The sequence below is a fragment of the Heteronotia binoei genome, chromosome 13 (genome assembly GCF_032191835.1).
Source record: "Heteronotia binoei isolate CCM8104 ecotype False Entrance Well chromosome 13, APGP_CSIRO_Hbin_v1, whole genome shotgun sequence".
Taxonomy (NCBI): domain Eukaryota; kingdom Metazoa; phylum Chordata; class Lepidosauria; order Squamata; family Gekkonidae; genus Heteronotia; species Heteronotia binoei.
Window position 1 is genome coordinate 68,700,244 of NC_083235.1, and position 25,102 is coordinate 68,725,345.

Sequence of the window (25,102 nt, forward strand, 5' to 3'; positions counted from 1 at the left end):
AACTCCACCCTCCCCAGGCACCGCCCACAAACCTCAAGGAATTTCCCAGTCCGGAGTCGGCAACCCTCTCACCAGTTTACAGACTAGATGTGGTTTAAAGTCAAGTCCGCACTGTGTGATTTACCTTACGGATGCAATGCCTTCCTAATAAGCTATGTATACTAAGTTTCATACCTATATTTTTCCAATCTCCAGGCAAGACCACACAGTTGTGGACACTGTGCTCGTTGCACCCCGCTCCTCCAAGAATGAGATTGTGAAAGTAACAGAGAAACACGTGTCTCAGGAGGCTTTCAATGACCTGAAAGTGACACCTGGTTACTATACTGTAATCTCAGACCAAGGTAGGAGATGCATGCTGTGTTAGGCCTGTTTCTCCAGAAAGCTCCTTAATTCAACCAAGACTGAGGCTTGAGATGCAGAAGCAGCTGACCCTTCTCCTTTAAAATCTGCTGTAGCTTTCTCATTATCATTTAGCTTTCTATGAATTAAAAATAGTTGCAAGGATCAACAGTCAGTCATGTGAATCCATATCTACAGCCCGGGGGGCTGGTTCATGTGTTACATGGCAGATACATGGATTGTCAATTAGACATGGAAATTCTGCACTGAAAACTTAATTCCCAAGCATGTGGGTCAAATTTGGATCAGGACCACAACATACAGGGAGAAGAGCTGTCCCCTTTCCCCTCTAGGGTTGCCAAGTCCAATTAGAAAAAAATCTGGGGACTTTGGGGGCGGAGCCAGGAGACTATGGGGGTGGAGCCAGGAGACATTGGGGGTGGAGCCAAGAACAAGGATGTGACAAGCATAATTGAACTCCAAGGGAGTTCTGGCCATCACATTTAAAGGGACAGCACACCTTTTAAAATGCTTTTCTTCCATAGGAAATAATGAAGGATAGGGGCACCATCTTTTGGGGCTCATAGAATTGGACCCTCTGGTCCAATCGTTTTGAAACTTGGGGGGTATTTTGGGGAGAGGCACTAGATGCTATACAAAAAATTTGGTGCCTCTACCTCAAAAAATAGACCCCCCCCAGAGCCCCCAATACCCATGGATGAATTCCCTATTATTCCCTATGGGAATCGTTCTCCATAGGGAATAATAGAGTGCCCAGTAGACATTTCCCTCCCCCCCCCACGCTTTCTAAAGGAAGGAGGGCCTCCAAACCAGGGAATCCCCTGCCCCCTCCCTCTCTCTCACACACAAATACTTACCAGATCTTCTTCCGGAGAACTCTTGCTGTGAAAACGAAAGCAAAAGAAAGGGAAGGGCCATTCTCCCAAGCCCTTCCTGCTTCCTGCCCAGCCTTAAAGGGGCATACATTTTACAAACAGCTCAGGAGCTCTATAATAACATGAAGCCTACAGGTATGTTCTCCCCCCCCCACCTCCCGCTTCCCAATTTTTGAAGAGAGGGAGATGAGGCTGCGAACCCAGGGGTCTCCCGCCAGAGCGGGAGGTTTGGGAAGCCTATTCCCCTCTGTGCTGTTTTCCCAACCTGAAATGGCTCTAGAAAGCTACTGTTCGCTGGCTTTACATGTGCCTTTACGTGAGATCAGGACTGCTGGCAAACAGTAGCTTCCTAGAGCCATTTCAGGTTGGGAAAATAGCACAGAGGGGAAAGGGTTAAGCTCTTCTCCCTGTATGCTGTGGTCCTGATCCAAATTTGGCTCACATATGCCTGGGAATTAAGTTTTCAGTGCAGAACTCCCATGTCTAATTGACAATTCATGTATCTACCATGTGCAGGGCTGGATTAACAATTAGGCCAAGTAGGCACTGGCTATGGACCCCCACACCTTTAGGGGTCTCGGGCTGGCCCCCCTCCCGGTTTTCCCCCTGCTTGCAGCTCTCGGAGCCTGCATGTGCAGCCAGCAACTGAGCCACTCTTTGCCCAATTTGCCTGGTGAGGCTGCTGCTGGCGTCATCGCCAAGTTTGCCTCTCTCTGCCTCTCCCCCACAGTTTTGTCAAAGAAGCTTTTGAGAAGGTGCCTGCAGGTTGCAGCTGGTCCGTGGCTGGTGTGGAGGGCGCTCTGACTCTGAGATAATTTGCAAGGGGCCTCCCCAAGATTTTGACTGCCTAGGGGCCTCCACAGGGTTTAATCCGGCACTGACCATGTGGACATTGTAACACATGAACCAGCCCCCGGGCTGTAGATTGGGATTCACATGACTGACTGTGGCTCTTTTCAACTATTTCCTCTCCATAGAAAGCTAGACGATAAGGAGAAAGCTACAGTAGATTTTAAAGGAGAAGGGGTTTTTTTTCCCCAAAACCAGTTTCAAGGCAAAAAAAAAAAAATGGCATCTGAATTGGGCCTGCAAGTGTCTGGAAATTAAGCTTCCAGCATGGAAGTCCCCAGACTATGCCTGTTGACAACGGTCCACATGAACTTTGTAACATGTGAATCAGGCTTAAAATGGGCCAGTCCAGAAAAAGGTTTACCAATTCTATGAGAACTAGACCTCTGATGAAACCATCAGAAGCATCTCCCTCCCCATGTAAATGATTACCTTCTGTCTTCCGCTGCTTCCACTTCACCTGCAGATGCCCACGGCTTGGTTGAGTTTCAGGAAGGAGTGGAGCTGGTGGATGTCCGAGTTCCCCTTTTCATCAGGGATGAAGATGATGATGAAAAGCAGCTGCAGCTGGAGGCCACTGATGTGCCTGTGGGGACTGCAGAGATCGGTCGTCATCTTGTCAGCATCAGTATAATTAAAGAAAAAGGTAAACATGCTAATCTGATGGAATGTAATATGATTCTTCTTCCTCCTTGTCTATTAGTTAACTATATGTTGAACTCATACAGCATTTCTGATTAAGGTCTCCGTTTAAAACTTGGACCCCTGAAAAAGGCACATGTAAAGCCCTATTTCAAATGTTTTTACTGCTTTCTATGTACTGAAATGTACACACAGGGTGTGTGGGGGGGTTGGATCTGAATTTTAGAGACAAGACATTTCTGTATGTCAAAAAATGGGATGTTGATCAAGAATAATGTGCTCCACTAGAACGTTATTTCTTCAGGGACTGAGCTCGTGGGAAGTCATCTGAATTATCTGCGGCAGCTACATTTAGGGTTGCCAATCTCCAGTTGGGTTAGACAAACTGGAAACCACAGTGTACTGGTTAGTAATAACAAGAACAAACCACTGTGAAATTATAAGTTGCAAGCAATCGCTGAACAAATCTCTTTTATATTCTGTTTCAAATATGAATATACTTTCTTCACAAACCAAAATTCTTATTAGTGTCCATCAAAATATAAATGCTTCTTCATTAGTGCTGAGAGATCGTACTAAAGTCCACTGTCCTATAATTCCTTGTGTTGAGAGACGTAGACAGTACCCAGATTTTTACCACTTCTCATGTGGGTAGTAGACCAAAAACTGGCAGGTGTGGCAGCTACACAGGTCCTAGGTTCAGTCGGTGTTTCGTTCATCTTCCACTGGCCGCTTGTCTTTACATCCTGGAACTTCAACATAAATACGATCATCATTAAACATATAAATCATATAACATATAAAAATCATGCTCGAAGTATATACAAAAGTCAATGGTCACCCCGTTCAAAGGCAATTGCTCATACAATACATTGTTTCATTTTAGCTTGCACGAACGGTTCTCGAACACAGTGTTTACCCGACAAACGTACATAGTTCCACGCAGCTGTAGCCAATTAGCATTTGATTTAATGTGATATACACACAACATTATATTTTTAAACAAATACAGACAAATCTAGTGAGGCGTTCAGACCCCAGGGGGGCATGGTCCGGAATTTATGGATAAAGAAGGCTTCCTTCTGTAGCAGAATTCTGGAAATATTCTCTACATTGTACTGGTGCCCTTTAAAGGCATACATCACTGCACATTGAATTTCATCACACGAGTGCCCAAAATTGACACAGTGCTGGACAACTGGAGCATCTTGGACTCCCTGGCATACGTGGGATTTATGTCCCAAGAGGCATGCCCTCAAATTTTGCATACTTGAACCGACGTAATACCTTAAACATGGACAACTTAAAATGTTAATTATTTTTGACATGGTGCATGTACTGAGATGTGTTAATTTCCAGGTAAAACAATTAATAGTGAGTTCCTTCATTTCAATAGTGTTTTCACAAATTTAACAATTCGTGCATTGAAAGTGGCCCGTAGGTCTGTCTTTCATAGAAGGATCCTTCTGAATGATATCTGACCGTATTGACATATCCCTCAAAGCTCTGCATTTCTTCCAGCCAATCATAGGAAAAGAAGAGCATCCAGGCAAATCCTCTATCATATGCCAATGCCTTCTTAAAATACTTACGATTTGTTTCACTGAATACTGAAAGGCACAAGCCATTCTTTGGTCAGATCCCTGATGTGATTTCGTTGTATCCTCTAACAACTCCCGTCTTTTTTAAAGTTTAGCTCTAAATAAAGCATTCTGTAAAACCTCTTCACGATAGCTTCTCCCAGATAAGAGAGCTATGGCTGACCAAAGACCATTCCAGCAGGTGAAAGTGGAGGAGGGGGGAAATCAAACCCGGTTCTCCCAGATAAGAGAGTTATGGCTGACCCAAGGCCTCTCCAGGCTTAACAGGCCCAACTCCTTCAGCAAATGTTTATAGAGGTTACCGCTGGCTTTTAGAAAATCAGATCCTTTGGTACAATTACATTTAATCCTTATCAATTGCCCATAAGGTAAATTATTTTTGATACGGGGAGGATGAAAGGAATCAAATTGCAAAGGAGAATTTTTATCATTTGGTTTCGTATATAACTTAATACCCTACCTATTATTTTCATCGCTGTACGAACTCCTTGATTTTAGTCTCAAATTCCTTCAGCATATTCTGTAGATCTGCTATTTTTTTGTTCCAATGCATCCTTAGCCAGCGTGCCATCTGTCTTTTTCTGTAGATTTTCAATCTCATCTAATTTAACAATTTCCTCGTGGGATTTCAGTACAATCAAAAGCATGAAGTCTGTTGAATGTTTGTTCACAATGGCTATCCAGCGTTTCTTAAAGTCACCAGAATCTAAAAACATGGTGGGCGCCTTCTGAAACCTAAGACCCTGAGGAATCCTAGAAGCTCTGCAATAATCTATTAAAGAAGCTGCGTGGAGCTGCATGTGTATTTTTCTCTTATTAAGAATAGTTACTTTGTTCCATTCTTCATCCTGAGTATAATGTGCGGCACTAGAACACTATTTCTTCAGGGGGACTGAGCTAGTGGGGAGTCATCTGGACACTGAATTAACTGCGGCAGCTACATTTAGGGTTCCCAGTCTCCAGTTGGGGGCAGGGGAACTCCTGGTTTGGAGGCCCTCCCCCTGCTCTCCCAGCCACCCTTAGCCTAATCTAATCTAGCCTAGTCTAATCTTCAGAAAGGGGGTGGGAATTTCCACTGGGCACTCCATTATACTCTATAGAGACTAGTCCCCATAGTTTATAATGGAGAATAGATCCAGGGGTGGGGGCTGACTTTGAAGTAGGGGGACCAAATTTTCAGCATGGCATTTCATGCCTCTCCTCAACCTCCCTCCCATTTAAAAAAAAAATATTGGACCAGGGGGTCCAATTTTATGAGCCCCAAAAGGTCCATTATTTCCTGCAGAGGGAAGGCATGGTCCCTTTAAATATGATGGCCAGAACTCCCTTCAGAGTTCAATCATGCTTGTCACAATCTTGCTCATGGCTGCGTCCCAAAGTCTCTTGCCAGGCTTGTAGCCAGGGGGGGCAGGGGGCCAGGGGGGGGGCTTGTCCTCCCCACCCAACCCCCCTTTGACCTTTATGGCCCTTCCTTTCCTCACCACTTTGGTGGTCCCGCCACCACTTCTCTGGTGGCCCCCAATTCCCCCCCCCGCTCTGGTGGCCCCCGTCCCCCTCCACACAGCGCCTCCCCCTGCTCCCACCCACCCAGGGAAGCACGGGCTCCTGGGGCTCAGCCGATCGGTGGGAAAAGCCACGCCGAGGCCAGCAGTTTCCAGCACACTCAGCAAGTTCAGTGCTGCCCGCCCCAGCACTAAACATGCTGAGCGGTGGTGGTGGAGAGAGGGGGGCACCTAAGAGGGGGCCCCTCCACCCCCAAAAATTTTTCCATGGGTCCCCCCAGCTAAAATTTTCTGGCTATGGGTCTGCTCCTGGCTCAAACCTCAAAGTCCCCAGATATTTCCTCAGTTGGACCTGGTAACCCTATTTACATTGCACCAACATGTCCGTGTTGTTAGTACTCAGGAAGACTATGAACGTCTATTGGGATATATATGAGATTCTATTTAAATGGGGAAAAAAAACCAAAGTCATATGTACAATCTCATGCCGCTGATTTTTGCCTAAGTGAAATTTCTTAGCTCATGATAATCATGGCTCACCTATAACCAATGTGGAACAATGTGGAAGGTCATTTGCCGCCATCCTGACTCAAAGAACCTATCATATCCCGGTTTTCATATTCCGCTTAGAAAGAAGTGGAGCTGATGCATCTTGGCATCCTGTGGCATATTAAGAACAATTCAGGGGTATCCGTCATCTGCTAATTTTGGCGATACTAATCTGAGATTATTTTATTGGCTGTTACCATAGACTTTGCACAATATCCTTGGATGAGCAATGTATCTGAGAGCCAGATGGCAACAAAATGTTAGGAAGCTAATTGGAAAAATATTGGAGTTCCACTTTTATGCTATAAATGCAGCCAGTAAATTAATCTTAATGTTTATGCTTACTTAAGTAACATTGTGTTTGTGCAGTGCTTCGTGTAGATGTCATATTACTACTATTAACCAACGCATCATTTTTATATCTGTTTAGCTAAAAGCATCATTAGCTTCCTAGAGCCAGCTTATTCTTACAGCCGTTTTGACAAGCTGGCGAAGATCCCTGTTAGTCGTGAAATATTGGAGAATGCGAAGTCCCAGATAACATACAGGACGCGGGATCTCACCGCCCAGGAAGGCAAAGTAAGGACTGTGGAACTGTCTAAAGAAAAGAGTGCATTTCAAGCTGTGCTTAGAGTAAAGTCTTTGACTAATAAGTGGCTGTGATAGCATGCCTTGCATCAAAAGCCTGATGCTGCATTCAGCCCGCAATGCTGATAGTGAGTGACCTCCTGCATGGAATCCTGAAACTTCCTGCGGAGGAGTCAGTTCTAGCACTACAAGGCAGAATGTGGAGATTTGTGTCTATTGCCTCTTCCTAATAGAGAAGAGAAGGCGAGGTTTGTGCTCCTGACAAATTCCAAGTTCTCAGTGCAGTTAAATAAACTGACAACTTTTCTTGCTGCAAGAATCTGTCTCGGAAACAACTCATAAACTAGCAAATACTATTATATGATGAAGAAGATGAAGATATTGGATTTATATCCCGCCCTCCACTCCGAAGAGTCTCAGAGCGGCTCACAATCTCCTTTCCCTTCCTCCCCCACAACAGACACCTTGTGAAGTGGGTGGGGCTGGAGAGGGCTCTCACAGCAGCTGCCCTTTCAAGAACAGAGCCTCAGAGCGGCCTACAATCTCCTTTCCCTTCCTCCCCCACAACCGACACCCTGTGAGGTAGATGAAGATATTGGATTTATATCCCGCCCTCCACTCCGAAGAGTCTCAGAGCGGCTCACAATCTCCTTTCCCTTTCTCCTCCACAACAGACACCCTGTGAGGTGGGTGGGGCTGAGAGGGCTCTCACAGCAGCTGCCCTTTCAAAGACAACCTCTGCCAGAGCTATGGCTGACCCAAGGCCATGCTAGCAGGTGCAAGTGGAGGAGTGGGGAATCAAACCCGGTTCTCCCAGATAAGAAGAAGAAGATATTGGATTTCTATCCCGCCCTCCGCTCCAAAGAGTCTCAGAGCGGCTCACAATCTCCTTTCCCTTCCTCCCCCACAACAGACACCCTGTGAGGTGGGTGGGCCTGGAGAGGGCTCTCACAGCAGCTGCCCTTTCAAGGACAACCTCTGCCAGAGCTAGGGGGGAATTTGGGGGGCATTCTGGGAGGGGAGGGACTGTCCTCAATGCAATGACATCATCATGCTGGGGACATAGCACCATGCTCACACCCCCCTGCTTTCCCCAACCATTTAAAGAGACCAGGCTTCCTGCTTGGAAAGAGCAGCTGCTGCTCACTCCTGCCCTCCAAGCTGCAAGATCGGAGCTTGGAGGGCAAGAGCAGGTGGCTCCGCACTTGGAAAGGACAGGCACATGTGCTCCTGCCCTCCAAGCTGCAAGATCAGGGGTTGAAGGGCAAAAGCAGGTGGCTCCCTGCTCGGAAAGAATGGACACCAGGTTAGAGTTGCCAATCCCCAGGTGGGGACAGGGGATCCCCCGGTTTGGAGGCCCTCCCCCCGCTTCAGGGTTGTCAGAAAGCGGGGGGAGATGAGGGAAATGTCTCCTGGGAACTCTGTTACTCCCTATGGAGATTTATTCCCATAGAAAACTGGGGCTCTGGGGGGGTTGTTTTGGGGGGTAGAGGCACCAAATTTTCAATATAGCATCTAGTGCCTCTCCCCAAAATACCCCCCAAGTTTCAAAAAGATTGGACCAGGGGATCCAATTCTATGAGCCCCAAAAGAAGGTGCCCCTATCCATTATATCCTATGGAAGGAAGGCATTGAAAAGGTGTGCTGTCCCTTTCAATGTGATGGCCAGAACTCCCTTTGGAGTTCAATTCTGCTTGTTACACACTTGCTCCTGGCTCCACCCCAATGTCTCCTGGCTCCACCCCCAAAGTCTCCTGGCTCCGCCCCCAAAATCCCCAGATATTTCTCGAATTGGACTTGGTAACCCTACACCAGGTGCTACTGTTGGGCTTGGAGGGCAAAAGCAGGCAGCTCCCCATTTGGAAAGAGTGGGTGCTGCAGGCACTTGCCCTGTGAGATGCAAATTTGCAGTTGGGGGTAGGTGCACACTGTGTCCATGGGGTCATGGAAAACTGTTGGGGTGGAGCTTCCCCCCCACCTGCCAACTGACTGGGGATCTGCCCAGGGACTGGCATCCCTAAACTGGGACCCCTTTTCTCTTTGGTAGGACCCGTGTCTTTTCTAGACACACTCCTTCCAATTGACTTCTTCTCTTTGGTTCTACATTTTCTTTTTGGCACCTTCCTTTTCCACTTCCGGTTTCTTACTCTGATAAAGAGAAATGCAAAATGTTGCTTTCTTGAGTGCTTGCAAACTCAAACTAATTGAAAACCAGATCTTCTAAGAGTGTTCGGAAAGTGGCGCATGGATCAATGTGAGGGCCTGGAAATTGTTTAGAAAGTTACATCACTTAGAGCAGGGGTCCTCAAACTACGGCCCGCGGGCCAGATGCGGCCCTCTGAGGACGTTTATGCGGCCCGCCGGGTTATGGCAAAATCAGACCAGAAGTGACGTTCGACCTAAACTCGCGTTAGCAACGCACACTTCCGGCACTGGGCTGAGGCGGCGGAGACAGAGTGTGAGATGATACCGAGGTGAGGTGAGTTCCCAGGCCTGGGTGTGTGGTGTGGGGAAGGGAGAGAGATGCAGAAGACGGAGAACTGATGGCCCGCGGCCTTGTACAGTAACGGCAGTCCGGCCCTCCAACAGTCTGAGGGACAGTGAACTGGCCCCCTATTTAAAAAGTTTGAGGACCCCTGACTTAGAGTGTGTAATCAAAACACTTTCCACCTTGTTTTTCAGCAGCAAAATGGCAAGTCACGATATAGAAATCTACATATTCTACTTCATATGATTCAATTTACAGGACTGCTAAAGCATTCACTTGACCTTGGGACATTTGTGACCTGAGATAGTTCTTAATTAACTTTAGCTTGCTGAAACGCCTTTCAGCTGATGCAATTGACATAGGAATTGTCAGCAACAACTTCAAAGCCACAACTATATTTGGGGATGTGGGGTTCAGTGAATGACATATGAAGTCTCTACAAGGGATCGTTCTGCAAAGGTTAAATAATAACCTATTTTGTTTAAAACCAAATATCCCCTTCCTTAATTTATACATGATTAGCAGTATCTTGTAAATCAGTGGTCCCGAACCTTTTTGACACCAGGGACCGATTTTGTGTTGTGGAAGACAATTTTTCCATGGACAGTGGGGAGGGGAGGGGAGGGCAGGGATGGTTTCGGGATGATACAATTGTGCACTTTATTCCGATTAGCTTGGTGTGGTGGTTAAGTGTGCGGACTCTTCTCTGGGAGAACCGGGTTTGGTTTCTCCCTCCTCCACTTGCAGCTCCTGGAATGGCCTTGGGTCAGCCATAGCTCTCACAGAGTTGTCCTTGAAAGGGCAGCTTCTGGGAAGAGCTCTCTCAGCCCCATCCACCTCAAAGGCTGCCTGTTGTGGGAAAGGAAGGTAAAGAAGATTGTGAGCCGCTCTGAGACTCTGAAATTCGGAGTGGAGGGCAGGATATAAATCCAGTGTCATCTTCTTATTACTACATTGTAATATATAATGAAATAATTATACACCTCACGGCCCAGTTGCTAACAGGACACGGACTGGTTCTGGTCCACGGACTGGGGTTTGGGGACCCCTGTTGTAAATGAATGAAGATTCCCTCCCCTACATTATTTGCTCCACGTTTACTTCCCTGATTTTCAGTGTACCAAATGAGAACCGCCACACACACAAATGTATCACTGTAGGAGAGCCAGTTTGGTGTAGTGGTTAAGTGAGCGGACTCTTATCTGGGAGAACCGGGTTTGATTCCCCACGCCTCCACTTGCACCTGCTGGAATGGCCTTGGGTCAGCCATAGCCCTGGCAGAGGTTGTCCTTGAAAGGGCAGCTGCTGTGAGAGCCCTCTCCAGCCCCACCCACCTCACAGGGTGTCTGTTGTGGGGGAGGAAGGTAAAGGAGATTGTGAGCTGCTCTGAGACTATGTCCTTGAAAGGGCAGCTGCTGTGAGAGCCCTCTCAGCCCCACCCACCTCACAGGGTGTCTGTTGTGGGGGAGGAAGGTAAAGGAGATTGTGAGCCGCTCTGAGACTCTTCGGAGTGGAGGGCGGGATATAAATCCAATATCTTCATCTACCTCACAGGGTGTCTGTTGAGGGGGAGGAAGGGAAAGGAGATTGTGAGCCGCTCTGAGACTCTTCGGAGTGGAGAGCGGGATATAAATCCAATATCTTCATCTACCTCACAGGGTGTCTGTTGAGGGGGAGGAAGGGAAAGGAGATTGTGAGCCGCTCTGAGACTCTTCGGAGTGGAGGGCGGGATATAAATCCAATATCTTCATCTACCTCACAGGGTGTCTGTTGTGGGGGAGGAAGGGAAAGGAGATTGTGAGCCGCTCTGAGACTCTTCGGAGTGGAGGGCGGGATATAAATCCAATATCTTCATCTACCTCACAGGGTGTCTGTTGAGGGGGAGGAAGGGAAAGGAGATTGTGAGCCGCTCTGAGACTCTTCGGAGTGGAGAGCGGGATATAAATCCAATATCTTCTTCATCTTCTTCTTCTTAAAAGTATCCATTTCTTCCTCTGAGCATGAAACGAGCCTTTGCTCACGGATGGTCCCTTTGATTCACAGCACTGTCTTCCATTGAACTCACTCCATGGCAAAAGCTCAAAGCCCTGTTGTGGTTTGGCTTCATGTAACTTGCTATAGGAAGACTCAAGGATAATTATAGGTACTTAAGGCTGGAATGCAATAGAGTTGCCTACCTCCCCTGGAGAAAATGGCTACTTCAGAGGGTAGAGTCCATGGCATTATACCTAATTAACATCTCCCCCAAGTTCCATTCCCAAAATCTCCAGGAATTTCCCAACATGGAGTTGGCAACCAGATGCACACACACTCTTCCTTTGCAGTTATAGCCTGCCTGGCATACAGGGGAATGGTGGCTTTATTGCTTCTCACAGATGGGAAGGAAAGCTGGGGGAGGGCTGTGCCCTTCTGAAACAGACAATGATTCCCCCTCTCCACAGAGCCCAGCTACAAGAGAAGGTAAAATTGCAGCCAGCACCAATTCATCATCACCATTTCACAGTTATTTTAAAATGCTGAAATGTCCTGATCCACTCTGGGCTTGTTGTGCAGAGCTCCCCCCCCCCCCTCAATAGTTTTCAAGTGCCAGAATAGGTAAACAGTTGCCTGTGGACACAAATCCACTTGTGAAGGCAGAACACGGAGAATACTTCTGCCACTTGTGTTTCCAACCCCCGTTGAACACTCTCCCCCCTCACCCAGAGCAAAAATAAAGCCAAAAAAAAAAAAAAGCGCCCTTACCTTATGTGCTGATGATGAGGGGAGTACATGACTGGCGTGAGCTAGCAAGCTGAAGTGTGAAAAGGACTGGGTCACTTCTTCAGGAGCAACTCCTTTTGGGGGTAAGGAAAGTGAGAAGGGAAATCTAAGGAGGGAAGCAGGAAGAGGGAGGGAGACTCAAGAATCCTTAGCAAAGTCTCCGAGGGAGGTGGGTGGAGGGAGAAAAACTGCCTCATTGGCAGGGCTGGGGAGGGAGGCAGAAGGAGAAAGACTTATGACAGATTTCATACCAACCTTTAGTGCTGACTGGAGGGGCGTGACAAATGATTGAGGGGCCGCTGCCCCTCTTTTGCACCACTATAGCCCTGCTATGGACTTCATCTTCCCATGGCTTTTATCCATTTGGTCCTATGATTCCCAGCAGAGACTTTTTAGTGATTAAAAAAGACCCCATCTTCCCTTTTTCACCAGGGGAAAAGTCGGTTGAATCCCAACCCATAGTGAAGTGCTAGCATAAGAACATAAGATGCTATGTCTTATGAGGTCCCTAGTGATCGCAGTGAGATTAGGGCCACTGTCTACAGGGGAAAAACATTTATAGAAAATCTTTGTGTTGCGCTTGCTTACCATTTGGCGTGTTGTTTCTCCCCCCCCCCACCCCCAGGATTATATTTTTACAGAGGGTGACTTGGTCTTCCAGCCCGGAGAGAAGCGGAAGGAGGTGCAAGTGCCATTGCTGGAGCTAACTGAGATAGATGCCTTCCTTCATAACAGGCAGCAAAAACAGTTCATAGTAGATCTTATTGATCCCAGGTTTGGGGCAAAAGTTGGCAAATACCCCCAAACTGTAGTGACAATTGATGATCCAGGTGAGTTTGGCAACTTCTGACTGCAAGAACCGTTTTGGTCTTGATGCGTCTGTAGTGTCTCTGAACTCTGCAAAACAAACAAGGAGACCTGATGCATTATGTGCACCAGGTGACACAATGTGGTGTAGTGGTTAAGGGTGTGGACTCTTATCTGGGAGAACCGGGTTTGATTCCCCACTCCTCCACTTGCACCTGCTAGCATGGCCCTGGGTCAGCCATAGCTCTGGCAGAGGTTGTCCTTGAAAGAGCAGCTGCTGGGAGAGTCCTTTCAGCCTCACGCACCTCACATGGTGTCTGTTGTGGGGGAGGAAGGTAAAGGAGATTGTAGGCCGCTCTGAGCCTCTGTCCTTGAAAGGGCAGCTTTTGTGAGAGCCCTCTCCAGCCCCACCCACCTCATAGGGTGTCTGTTGTGGGGGAGGAAGGTAAAGGAGATTGTGAGCCGCTCTGGGACTCTTCGAAGTGGAGGGCGGGATAGAAATCCAATATCTTCATCTACCTCACAGGGTGTCTGTTGTGGGGGAGGAAGGTAAAGGAGATTGTGAGCCGCTCTGAGACTCTTCGGAGTGGAGGGCGGGATATAAATCCAATATCTTCATCTACCTCATAGGGTGTCTGTTGTGGGGGAGGAAGGGAAAGGAGATTGTGAGCCACTCTGAGACTCTTCGGAGTGGAGGGCGGGATATAAATCCAATATCTTCATCTTCTTCTTTAGTTTCCTCAGCTGAGCTACCAAGTGTGGTCTGGTGATAGAGACAATCCTGAACTCATGTTCCACCTCTCCTATGTTGCTAATAATCTTCATTTGATAATGGCCTGTGATGTATTTTAACATTTCAAGATTGGATTGGATTTTATTACACCCTTTCACTAAGTGAAGAGTTTTACTCCAGAGTGAGACAGACATTTGGTCAGACTGTGGTTGCCAGATCCATCAGACTATCAGGCGAGGGATGGGGTGAACTTTTTGGTAGCCAGAAATAACACAATGTGCCTATGTACCCAGGAGCTGGAAATAAATGCACAGTGCTTACGTCACCTGTAAGTGACATAAGCACATCAGTGATTTCAGGGGACAATGCTCCCTGAAACTCTTTGGTAGAATTAGCTTTGTTCTAACCATAGAGTTTTGCCCAAAAACCAGAGGATCACTCACTGACATGCCTACATCACTTCCAGGTGATGTAGGCGCATCACATTTATTTTCAGCTTCTTCCTTCCCCATGGGGGCGATTGAGTGGTGGAGAGGAGCACCTGAAACTAGGGATCCCTCACCTTACCAGGTGACCTGACAACGCTAAGCCAGGCATAATAATTTTTTATTTGTTCTATGCCAGTCACCAGACTGAGCATGTTGCCGAGCATTCATCCACAGCTACCTATTATATCCAATATTCTGCTCTAGTGCCAGAACTTGTGGATGAGTGAGCCAGCTATGATAGTGTAAAAAAAGGTTGAAACGCTTGGGACTCTTTAGCTTGGAGAAACGTCGACTGCGGGGTGACATGATAGAGGTTTACAAGTTAATGCATGGGATGGAGAAAGTAGAGAAAGAAGTACTTTTCTCCCTTTCTCGCAATACAAGAACTCGTGGGCATTTGATGAAATTGCTGAGCAGACAGGTAAAACGGATAAAAGGAAGTACTTTTTCACCCAAAGGGTGATTAACATGTGGAATTCACTGCCACAGGAGGTGGTGGCAGCCACAAGCATAGCCACCTTCAAGAGGGGGTTAGATAAAAATATGGAGCAGAGGTCCATCAGTGGCTATTAGCCACAAAAAAAATTTGCCACTGTGTGACACAGAGTGTTGGACTAGATGGGCCATTGGCCTGATCTAACATGGCTTCTCTTATGTTCTTATGAGTTGTGGCATACAAACTTGAAAGATTGACAAATGCAAGCAAGCGCCTCTTTCTTCAGGAATGGATGCTGAAAAAGAGATGACATTTCCCTTTTTTCCCTCACCGCAGAAGCTGTGGATGGTGTAGCATCAATGACAGGCCTGGGTCAACTTCCAGTGACTTCTAGAAACAGACTTGGAGTACCCCTTAATCCAAATGCGCAGGCTCTAAATTCAAGGAAGATTCGCTTCAACTGGCTGCCTCCTCCTGGCAAAGTTGCAGGGTACAAGGTATGGTGAGTTAGTCAGTAAGGGCTGCCCAAAAATAGGGATGTCATCCTACTGAATTCAAGTCCTGAAGGTCGGTTCAGACTGGCTCCATGGACGGCCAGTACAACCCTCCCGTCCTCAGCCATGCTGCTACCGCTGGATACTGCTGCCTTCTATGTGCACTGTGATGCGGTCTGAACATTCGCTTTGGCAGCCTTCCCCCCCTTGCTTCAAGCAAGCCTTCCCTAAGTTTTTCAACAGAAGCTAGATGGCCACCTGACAGCAATGAAGATCCTGTGGATTTAGGGGGAGGCGTTTGTGAGTTTCCTGCATTGTGCAGGGGGTCGGACTAGATGACTCTGGAGGTCCCTTCCAACTCTATATGATTCTAAGAGCGTTTTCGCACTGACCTTAATCGAGAGTGATGTCCCTCTTCACCGTGCAGCGTCTGCGCGGATTTCGCACTAATTGCTCCGCAGAACCCGGAAGAGCCGCAAAGTCCCGCGGCTTTTGTGTCGCAAATGTAAACTGGTTTTTGGCCAGTTTACATTTGCGACGCAAAAGCCGTGGGACTTTGCGGCTCTTCCGGGTTCTGCGGAGCAATTAGTGCGAAATCCGCACAGATGCTGTGCGGTGAAGAGGGACGTCGCTCCCGATTAAGGTCAGTGCGAAAACGCCCTAAGTTTCCCGCATACAGGGTACTCTTGGAGGATGAAGACATAGTGCATTGGGGGAGGAGCAAATTGTTGAATGCTTTATGGTGGAGGCATGTCACATTGGAATGAGTGTCTCAGAATCAAAGTAGTATTCACAGAGAGGTGGGCATTCCTCTCCAAGGTGGCATTATGGAGAAGGGCTGCATTAGCTTGTGATGGATTCATACGGGTCGAAGGGATTCTGTTTTAAATCTATTTGATTACCTTTCCATTGTACAGAGACAGAATGGAAACTCGCTCAACAATGACAGTGGGCTGAATCCAAATTTCCCAGTAACAGAAGACACTTTCATCAGCAGAATATAACTTTCATACTCCCCCCCCCATAGCCCACTTTTCTCCCCAAAAGGAAGGTAGGAAACCCTCAATAATGGCATGAGCTGGAAATCAGAGCGTGTAGCAGGAACTGGGAGAAATTATACCTCCGTTCCATTTTAGATATAGATTCTGTTTTAATCCTTTGAGTCCCAAGAACATGAAAACAGACAAAAAGTGCAAAAGTGATCTATAAACCATTAGCTAAGCTCTGCAGGGTTTGATGCATTAGGTTTTCATCAACGAAGTTTTCATTCATCAACAAATACGAATGTCCTTTGTAAAAGTCCTAGTGTGGCAACCTAGGTCTGTGGCGTATCTTTGCCATTTTAGAAACATGTGGATCTTTTGAAAAGGGAGAGATCGATTGCATTTCACTGGGAAAATCTTGTTTTGACTGATAACATACTTTAATTAAGGGACGCTTCTAGTGAGAGTAAATTGCTCAGTGTGGCTTAAGAAAGGAGTTGAAGCCAAAGGGATAGCATTAGAGCAGTTTCTCTTTGGGCCGCAGGTGAAATACTGGATCCAAGGGGATCCTGAATCAGAGGCCCACCTGCTCGACTCCAAAGTGCCGTCAGCAGAGCTCACCAACTTGTACCCTTACTGTGATTATGAGATGCAGTCCTGTGCCTACACTGCGACAGATGAGGGGCCTTACTCTGAAGTGGTTTACTGCCGCACCCTTGAGGAAGGTAAGTTGACATATTCCACAGGAAACAAGAACGTTGTTTTAACAGCACCCCCCTTCACTCTGGCCCAGCTAAGTATTGCCCTGGTTTGGAAGCAACAAACTCCTCCCTCGAGACAGGCATGGTGGCTGAAACTATGGGATTATTTTGTCTTAGATAAGCTCACCTATGACTTAGATCCTCGTTGCTCCTCCCAGACCGCTTCCTCGGACTTTGTGTGTAAATGGCGTCCCTTTATTGATAAAGTCTCAAAAGACAGCAGAAACCCTAATGACTCACACCATGCTATATTAATGTCATGCCAACTACTGTTGTAATTAGTTTTTTTTAATGGTTAACATCGTATGTATCCACTTCCTCACTATATATTGGTATATGCTATGCATCTGCTGATGTACTACCACCTTTGTACCTTGAACTTTATACCAATAAAGCTTTTCTATTAAAAAAAAAAAGTATTAGCAGAGCTAATACCTTCATTATCAACCCTTGATTTTGATAATATAAAAGTAAGGGGGTGAGTTCAGTTCTCTGAACAACAACCAGAAATCATTGAGATAAGCAAGACAAACAAAAATACAAGCAAATAAAAATTAACCGTACAATTACAGTGAAAATGAATGCTAAATCAAAATTAACCCTACAATTGCAGTGAGAATTAATGCTAAAATTATCAACGTTCTTAGCAGTTAGTTAATTTATATTACAGCAAGTGATAGTCGAAAAAGCATATCAGGTTTTAGCTTTTTGTCTTGCTGCTTTTAGAGATTATCAAAAAGTCCAGGTTATACACCCAGAAATCTCCCCGTGTCTGAGATTTCCATTGAGAGAAATCTGATTTGGTTGTCACGGTAGTGCCTATTTATAGAAAAATATCAGTTTTATCTATTTCTAAATCTGTTCTATCATAAGCATATGATTATTATTTAGATAACCGACTGGTTCTTAACTAAATCTGAGATAACCAACACAAGTGCAAATAAGCCAATCAATATGTGCATATGAGTTACATCTGAAATAGCAAGATAAGGCCAATCTCCTTAAAAGGCAATTAATCCAATTTTTCAGTAACTGCTTCAGTTAACTGTCCAAGATGAAATAAATCTGAGTATACAGAGTTCACTGACAGCTGACAAGTGCTTGAACTCTTGGTTAATCTTTAAACTCAGCTAGAAAAAGTTAGTGATGTCATAGCTACTGCTACGCTTGGTTTCTTAATTTTTCTGGGAATGAGATGGATCCAATATTCTTCATGCTTCTGGAGCATTGTTTTGCTCTCAACCTCTGTAGTTCCCAGTGAGCCTGGACGCTTGGCTTTCAATGTAGTCTCCTCCACTGTGACACAACTGAGCTGGGCAGAGCCCGCTGAGACCAACGGACCAATCACAGCCTATGAAGTCACCTATGGACTTGTCAACGAAGACAACCGTAAGCACAGATTCTGTTTCCTGTTCTTACCACGCAGCCATCCTGAGAGCTGTGAACTTGTAAACACCTTTTAAAAAACAGTTATTCAGAGTGTTTAGTGAACCAGTGGGGAAGGCCATTCTCATCGTAATGGTTATAATGATTTACTTGGTTCTGAGAGGACTACTGGAAGAGAACCCTGATCAGCTGCTTGGCACGCGATGAGTTTAATATCTCTCTTCGTTTTGAATATTGCCCCAAATACTTCATATTAATGGAGTCTGCATAAATCTGAGTGGTTACTGGAGAAGTATTTGGGGGTTGTTCTATACCAGGGACGCCAACCTTTTCTTTAGTGGGAGCTACCTCTGAGTAGTGTCTAGGGTTGCCAATCCCCAGGTGGGGGCAGGGGATCCCCCAGTTTGGAGACCCTCCCCCCGCTTCAGGGTCGTCAGAAAGCGGGGGGAGGGGAGGGAAATGTCTGCTGGGAACTCTGTTATTCCCTATGGAGATTTATTCCCATAGATAATCATAGAGAATTGATCTGCGGGTATCTGGGGCTCTGGGGCTGTTTTTTGGGGTAAAAACACCAAATTTTCAATATAGCATCTAGTGCCTCTCCCCAAAATACTCCCTAAGTTTCAAAAAGATTGGACCAGGGGGTCCAATTCTATGAGCCTCAAAAGGAGGTGCCCCATCCTTCATTATTTCCTATGGAAGGAAGGCATTGAAAAGGTGTGCCGTCCCTTTCAATGTGATAGCCAGAACTCCCTTTGGAGTTCCATTATGCTTGGCACAGCCTTGATCTTGGCTCCACCCCAAATGTCTCCTGGCTCCACCCCCAAAGTCCCCAGATATTTCTTGAATTGGACTTGGCAACCCTGGTAGTATCCCTGAGATACTATTCCCCCCCCCTCCAGCATATCACCAACTTTTGTTACCTCCTTTGAACAGAACATGGACTAAGAAGAGCATTAGAAATTAAGCTATCAGCTGTGTAGCAGAGAGAAAATCCTTTGATTTTTTTTTTTAAACAAAGCCTAGAGCAGAACTTTTTCATAATCTTTTCCTAGGTCTTTTAAGGGCTGCATGGGCTTTTATGAATTATAGGTAGCTCACAGTCTGCTTGCTGGAAACCTCTCTTCAGCATTGAGTTAATCAGAAGATGGTTAACTTAAATGGAAAAAGTTGCCATCACAAGTGGAAAGGTATCACGTACAAATTTGCTTGCAGGACCTATTGGGCCGGTAAAGAGAGTTCTGGTGGAAGACCCGAAGAAGAGGATGGTTCTAATTGAAAACTTACGGGAATCACAGCCCTATCGCTACACAGTGAAGGCGAAGAACGGAGCTGGTTGGGGTCCTGAAAGAGAAGCTACTATTAACTTGGCCACACAACCCAAGCGCCCCATGTCCAGTGAGTTACCATTAAAACTGCCTGCAGTAAAACACACAATTGATTTGTTGCATACACTCAGGAATCTGGACTTTTTATCAGATCCAGTATATTTTGTACCTGGGAAAAATGTAATTCTTCCTTCAGTTGGCCCATTCATTCATTGTTATTGGTACAGACAACTGGTTATTGTCTGTGATGTAATTCCTAATAAGTTCCACAATTTTCCTGCAGTGCCCTAACCATTTTTTTTGGTTTTTAATGTTAAAAACGCAGTTTAGATCCTTAAAAGTTATATCCACTCGTACCACTCAGCCCCGGTACTGAAACTACCTTATTTTAAAAATGAAAGAGTTGCACCCTTGATACAAAATCACTAGAGGCACTGGATCACGGCTTATGCTGATATATAAAATAAAAATGTGCTTTAGGGTTCCAGCCTATTTGAATATGCAACAAGGCCCTAATAGTGCTTTTTGTCTCCTTCTAGTTCCCATCATCCCTGATGTGCCAATAATTGATGCTGAAGGGGGAGAGGACTATGACAGCTACCTGATGTACAGCACAGACGTTCTGCGCTCACCAGCAGGCAGCAAACATCCCAGCGTCTCTGATGATTCTGGTATAATGCACTGCTGCAATTGACAAAACTGGAGGGGGAGGGTCTTTTTGAAGTTTTTGTGGCTGAACATTCTCAGATATCCTGAGAGGGACGGTGGCCCAGTGGTAGAGCATCTGCTTGGGAAGCAGAAGGTCCCAGGTTCAATCCCTGGCATCTCCAAAAATGGGTCCAGGCAAATAGGTATGAAAAACCTCAGCTTGAGACCCTGGAGAGCCGCTGCTGGTCAGGGGAGGGACGGTGGCTCAGTGGTAGAGCATCTGCTTGGGAAGCAGAAGGTCCCAGGTTCAATCCCTGGCATCTCCAAAAAAGGGTCCAGGCAAATAGGTGTGAAAAACCTCAGCTTGAGACCCTGGAGAGCCGCTGCCAGTCTGAGAAGACAATAATGACTTTGATGGACCAAGGGTCTGATTCAGTATAAGGCAGCTTCATATGTTCATCCTTCCTTAAGAAATGAAGTTGGCAGTGTGAGCACAGAAAAGCCAGTCTAATATGTAGGAATTTAAAGAGCAGTTTTCTAGCCACGTTGCACGTGGAACTTGTTTTTTCCTTGCACGTGGAACTTGTTTTTTTCCTTATTTTGAGACTAAGACCGATTTCCCACTCGAGCCTTACACCGCTCTCACGTTCTTCTCAGTGGGGCTTCCATCCAATTTCACACCATGTGCCCCAGGGCTGCAACTAGTTTTGGCTTTTTCACGCGGCAAACAGAAACTGGTTTTTAGCGGTTTCTGTTTGCTGCGCAAAAAAGCTGAAGCTAGTTGCAGCTCCGGGGCAGATAGTGTGAAATTGGACGGAAGCCCCGTTGAGAAGAGGAACATGAGAGCGGTGTAAGGTGAGTGGGAAATCGATCTAAGAAAAACTTTTAAAACTTCTCTAGTATCTAACACCTTCTGCCTCTAATTCATCTGGATTCTCACCCAGGGAACAGGGTAAACTCAGCATTCACTCACAAGCCCTGACCACAGATTTGATCAGATTTTACATATGCTGCAGTTTCTATGCTCTATGCTTGGTGAAAAGTGCAGTGAAGTCACAGCTAACCCTGTAGGGTTTTCAAGGCAAGAAACTAACAGAAGTTGCTTTGTAGCAACCCTGGAATTTATTGGTGGTCTCCTATCCAAGTAGTACTGCAGTCCTAAGCTCTGCTCACGACCTAAGTTCGATCCCCGGCAGAAGCTGGGTTTTCAGGTAGCCGGCTTGAGGTTGACTCTGCCTTCCATCATCAGTAAAATGAGTACCCAGCTTGCTGGGGGGGAAGTGTAGATGACTGGGGAAGGCAATGGCAAACCACCTCGTAAAAAGTCTGCCATGAAAACGTGAAAGCATCGTCACCCCAGAGTCGGAAATGACTGGTGCTTGCACAGGGGACCTTTCCTTTTCTATACTTAAGAGCCCCACAGCGCAGTGTGTTAAACCTGCAATACTGCAGTCCTAAGCTCTGCTCACGGCCTGAGTTCGATCCCCGGCCGAAGCTGGGTTTTCAGGTAGCCGGCTTCAGGTTGGCTCAGCCTTCCATCCTTTCGAGTTCGGTAAAATGAGTGCCCAGCTTGCTGGGGGGAAAGTGTAGATGACTGGAGAAGGCAATGGCAAACCACCTTGTTAAAAGTCTGCCGTGAAAACGTTGAAAAAGCAATTTCATCCCCAAGTCGGAAATGACTGGTGCTTGCACAGGGGATCTTTCCTTTCGCTATCCAAGTACTAATCTGGGCCAACTTTGCTTAGCTTTGGTCATCTAACAAGACTGGGCAAGCCTGGGCCATCCAAGTCAGGGTGCTTATGTGATGAGAGCTATCTGCTGCTGTGCGGTTTACAAAGTGCACAATGCTGATGAATCCCAGCACCTTGTAGTGCCCAAGCATTAGACCACATAAAGATCCTTACTATATGAACAAGAAAAGACCTTTAAACCAGTGAGCATTTTGTTTCACCAACTGGCCTTGGCCTGGGTCTTTTGTCAGTATGCTCTAGAGATGCACCATGGACTGAATCTAGATAATAGACTCTAGGTATGGGGGATGGCCTCATCATGGCAGTGACTATCTTTGAATAACTGAGTTACATTATAGGTGATAAGGAGCCCCAACATAAAAGCTAGGGTTGAGGTTCTGAGTATGCTAAAAACATTTCATGTTTATTTCTTTATTTACGATATTTGTAGTCCGCCTTTCTCACAGAGACTCGACAAAATGGGGCATTCAATAACCAGGCCATTAAGATTTCAAAAGTCTGGAACTACCAGAGAGAAGTGAAGCAGAGCAGAAGTATTAACATTCCACAAAAATTACAGGTTCCTACTTAACAACAAGCTATACGCAGCAGTCTAGACTACAGCCTCAATAATTCATCCAAGCAAGTTTGTAAAAACAACTTGTATACTGCAACCCTATTATCTGTGCAGAATAATAGCCAGTTTGAGAGCCAGTTTGGTGTAGTGGTTAAGTGTGCGGACTCTTATCTGGGAGAACCGGGTTTGATTCCCCACTCCTCCACTTGCAGCTGCTGGCATGGCCTTGGGTCAGCCATAGCTTTCATAGAAGCTGTCCTTGAAACAGCAGCTGCTATAAAAGCACTCTCAGCCCCACCTACCTCACAGGGTGTTTGTTGTGGGGGGGGGGGGAAGGTAGAGGAGATATACTCTGGGGAAGGGGGGGGGGAAGGTAGAGGAGATATACTCTGAGATTCAGAGTGTAGGGCGGGATATAAATCCAAAATCTTATCTTAATCTTAAAAAGCCCTCTTGAACAGTTCAGTTTTGCATAGTTTGTAGAAAGTTAGGCGATTAGGAGCTTTCCTGACCTCAGGCAGGCCATTTCCACAAGGTAGGAACCGCAATGGAGAAAGCAGGTGTACAGACAGTTGTTGATTTTGCCAATTTGAGGGTTGGCACCTGCAGAAGCCTCTGCTAATATGCGCAGAGTTGTTGTGGTAGAGCATAGGGAGAGAGGTGGTTCTGCAAATAAGGGGGGGGGGGGCAAGGCCACAAAGGCTTTTCTGTGTGATAGCCAATACTTTAAACTGAGCTTGGTAACAACCAAGTAGCCAATCGAGCATCTGCAGAATGGAAGTAATACGCATGCTCCATATTCCATATGACACCATGTCCACCACCAACAGCATGGGAGACACATTTTGAGCTGCAGCAGCGGAAGAAGAAGATGATGATTTTGGATTTATATCCCGCCCTATACTCTGAATCTCAGAGTCTCAGAGCGGTCACAATCTCCTCTACCTTCCACCCCCACAACACACACCCTGTGAGGTGGGTGGGGCTAAGAGTGCTTTTACAGCAGCTGCCCTTTCAAGGACAACCTCTGCCAGAGCTATGGCTGACCCAAGGCCATGCCAGCAGGTGCAAGTGGAGGAGTGGGGAATCAAACCCGGTTCTCCCCCCACAACAGACACCCTGTGAGGTGGGTGGGGCTGGAGAGGGCTCTCCCAGAAGCTGCCCTTTCAAGGACAACCTCTGCCAGAGCTATGGCTGACCCAAGGCCATGCCAGCAGGTGCAAGTGGAGGAGTGGGGAATCAAACCCGGTTCTCCCCCCACAACAGACACCTTGTGAGGTGGGTGGGGCTGGAGAGGGCTCTCACAGCAGCTGCCCTTTCAAGGACAACCTCTGCCAGAGCTATGGCTGACCCAAGGCCATTCCAGCAGGTGCAAGTGGAGGAGTGGGGGAATCAAACCCGGTTCTCCCAGATAAGAGACCGCACACTTAACCACTACACCAAACTGGCTCTCTGGGAAGGTGGAGAGAGTGAGAAAGTTATGTTCCAATGCCAGAAGTCCTTCTGTCTGCAGAAATGCTCCATTGGATCCAACCCGTTGTCTATAAGTGTGCTATTAGCAGGGGGGGGGGAAACTGATTATATTGCAAATATATCAAGGCATGTAGCCAGGAAACTTGGGACGCTCAAGGGGCACGCATTGTGTCTTTTGCAACGGAAGGAGGCTAGAAGTCAGAACTACCTTGAACCAACGCATCTGGGAAGAAATGGCCTTCCTTACCTCAAATATGTGACAATGGATAGATTCAAGACTAAACAACGGAACCTTTCTCTCAAAGCTAACTAAAAGAAAGGCGGTTTAACGAAAAGAAATGATAACGATATTCTAAATGCAAGACACGTGTGGCCGTGTTGGAAACAAGTGGCAATTGTTTAGTTGTCCAATAGTCTTCAGATTGCCCTACCAATTAAGAATTTTCCACATAGACCACAAATCCACCAAAAATGTAGCTGTGTGAACCAGTCCACTTAAGTATGCCTCATAAATATGTTCTGTAATAGGACATGAGTCAGAGAGCCAGGGCTCTTTGTTTTGTTTGAGCAGGAACGCAGTTCCGACTGGCTTGGTGGCAGGGTGTGTGGCCCAATATGCAAATGAGTTCCTGCTGTGAAACAATGGTGATGCCAGGGAGTGTGGCCTAACATGAGTTCCTGCTGGGCTTTTTCTACCAAAAAAGCCCTGCGGAGAGCTATAGTCCATTTATGATTTTTGCACATAACTTTAATGTTTGCTTGAAGTTGCTGGTTGTCAGAGTACCATGTTGGCCATGTTGTACCGAAGTTTCATATTTCAGCAGTATGTCCAATGACTAGAATTCCAGCAGTGGAGATTTCCCATTTGATTTTTTGGGAGCATCTGGTGAACAGCCAGTTGAAATTTTCTATAGTGGTCACCTCAAATAATGTGGCAAAGTTCATAATAGCAGATAGTCATCTCATCTTATGATCTGTTCTGGACTAAGTACATGACCTCTGTTACAGGCAAGGAGCACCGACCCTCCCTAACTTCCTTAT

At 46.3% G+C, this 25,102-nt stretch overlaps 1 protein-coding gene across 1 annotated transcript in view; it reads left to right on the forward strand.

The window, feature by feature from the left end:
* The window catches only part of ITGB4 (integrin subunit beta 4), a 132,022-nt gene that overhangs the window by 81,787 nt on the left and 25,133 nt on the right, over nt 1-25,102 (forward strand). Inside the window, 9 exon segments of the mRNA XM_060253022.1 lie at nt 196-344; nt 2,554-2,733; nt 6,812-6,960; nt 12,843-13,047; nt 15,018-15,178; nt 16,703-16,883; nt 18,171-18,308; nt 19,521-19,703; nt 20,173-20,304. Of these exon segments, the coding sequence (XP_060109005.1) occupies nt 196-344; nt 2,554-2,733; nt 6,812-6,960; nt 12,843-13,047; nt 15,018-15,178; nt 16,703-16,883; nt 18,171-18,308; nt 19,521-19,703; nt 20,173-20,304 (1,478 nt within the window).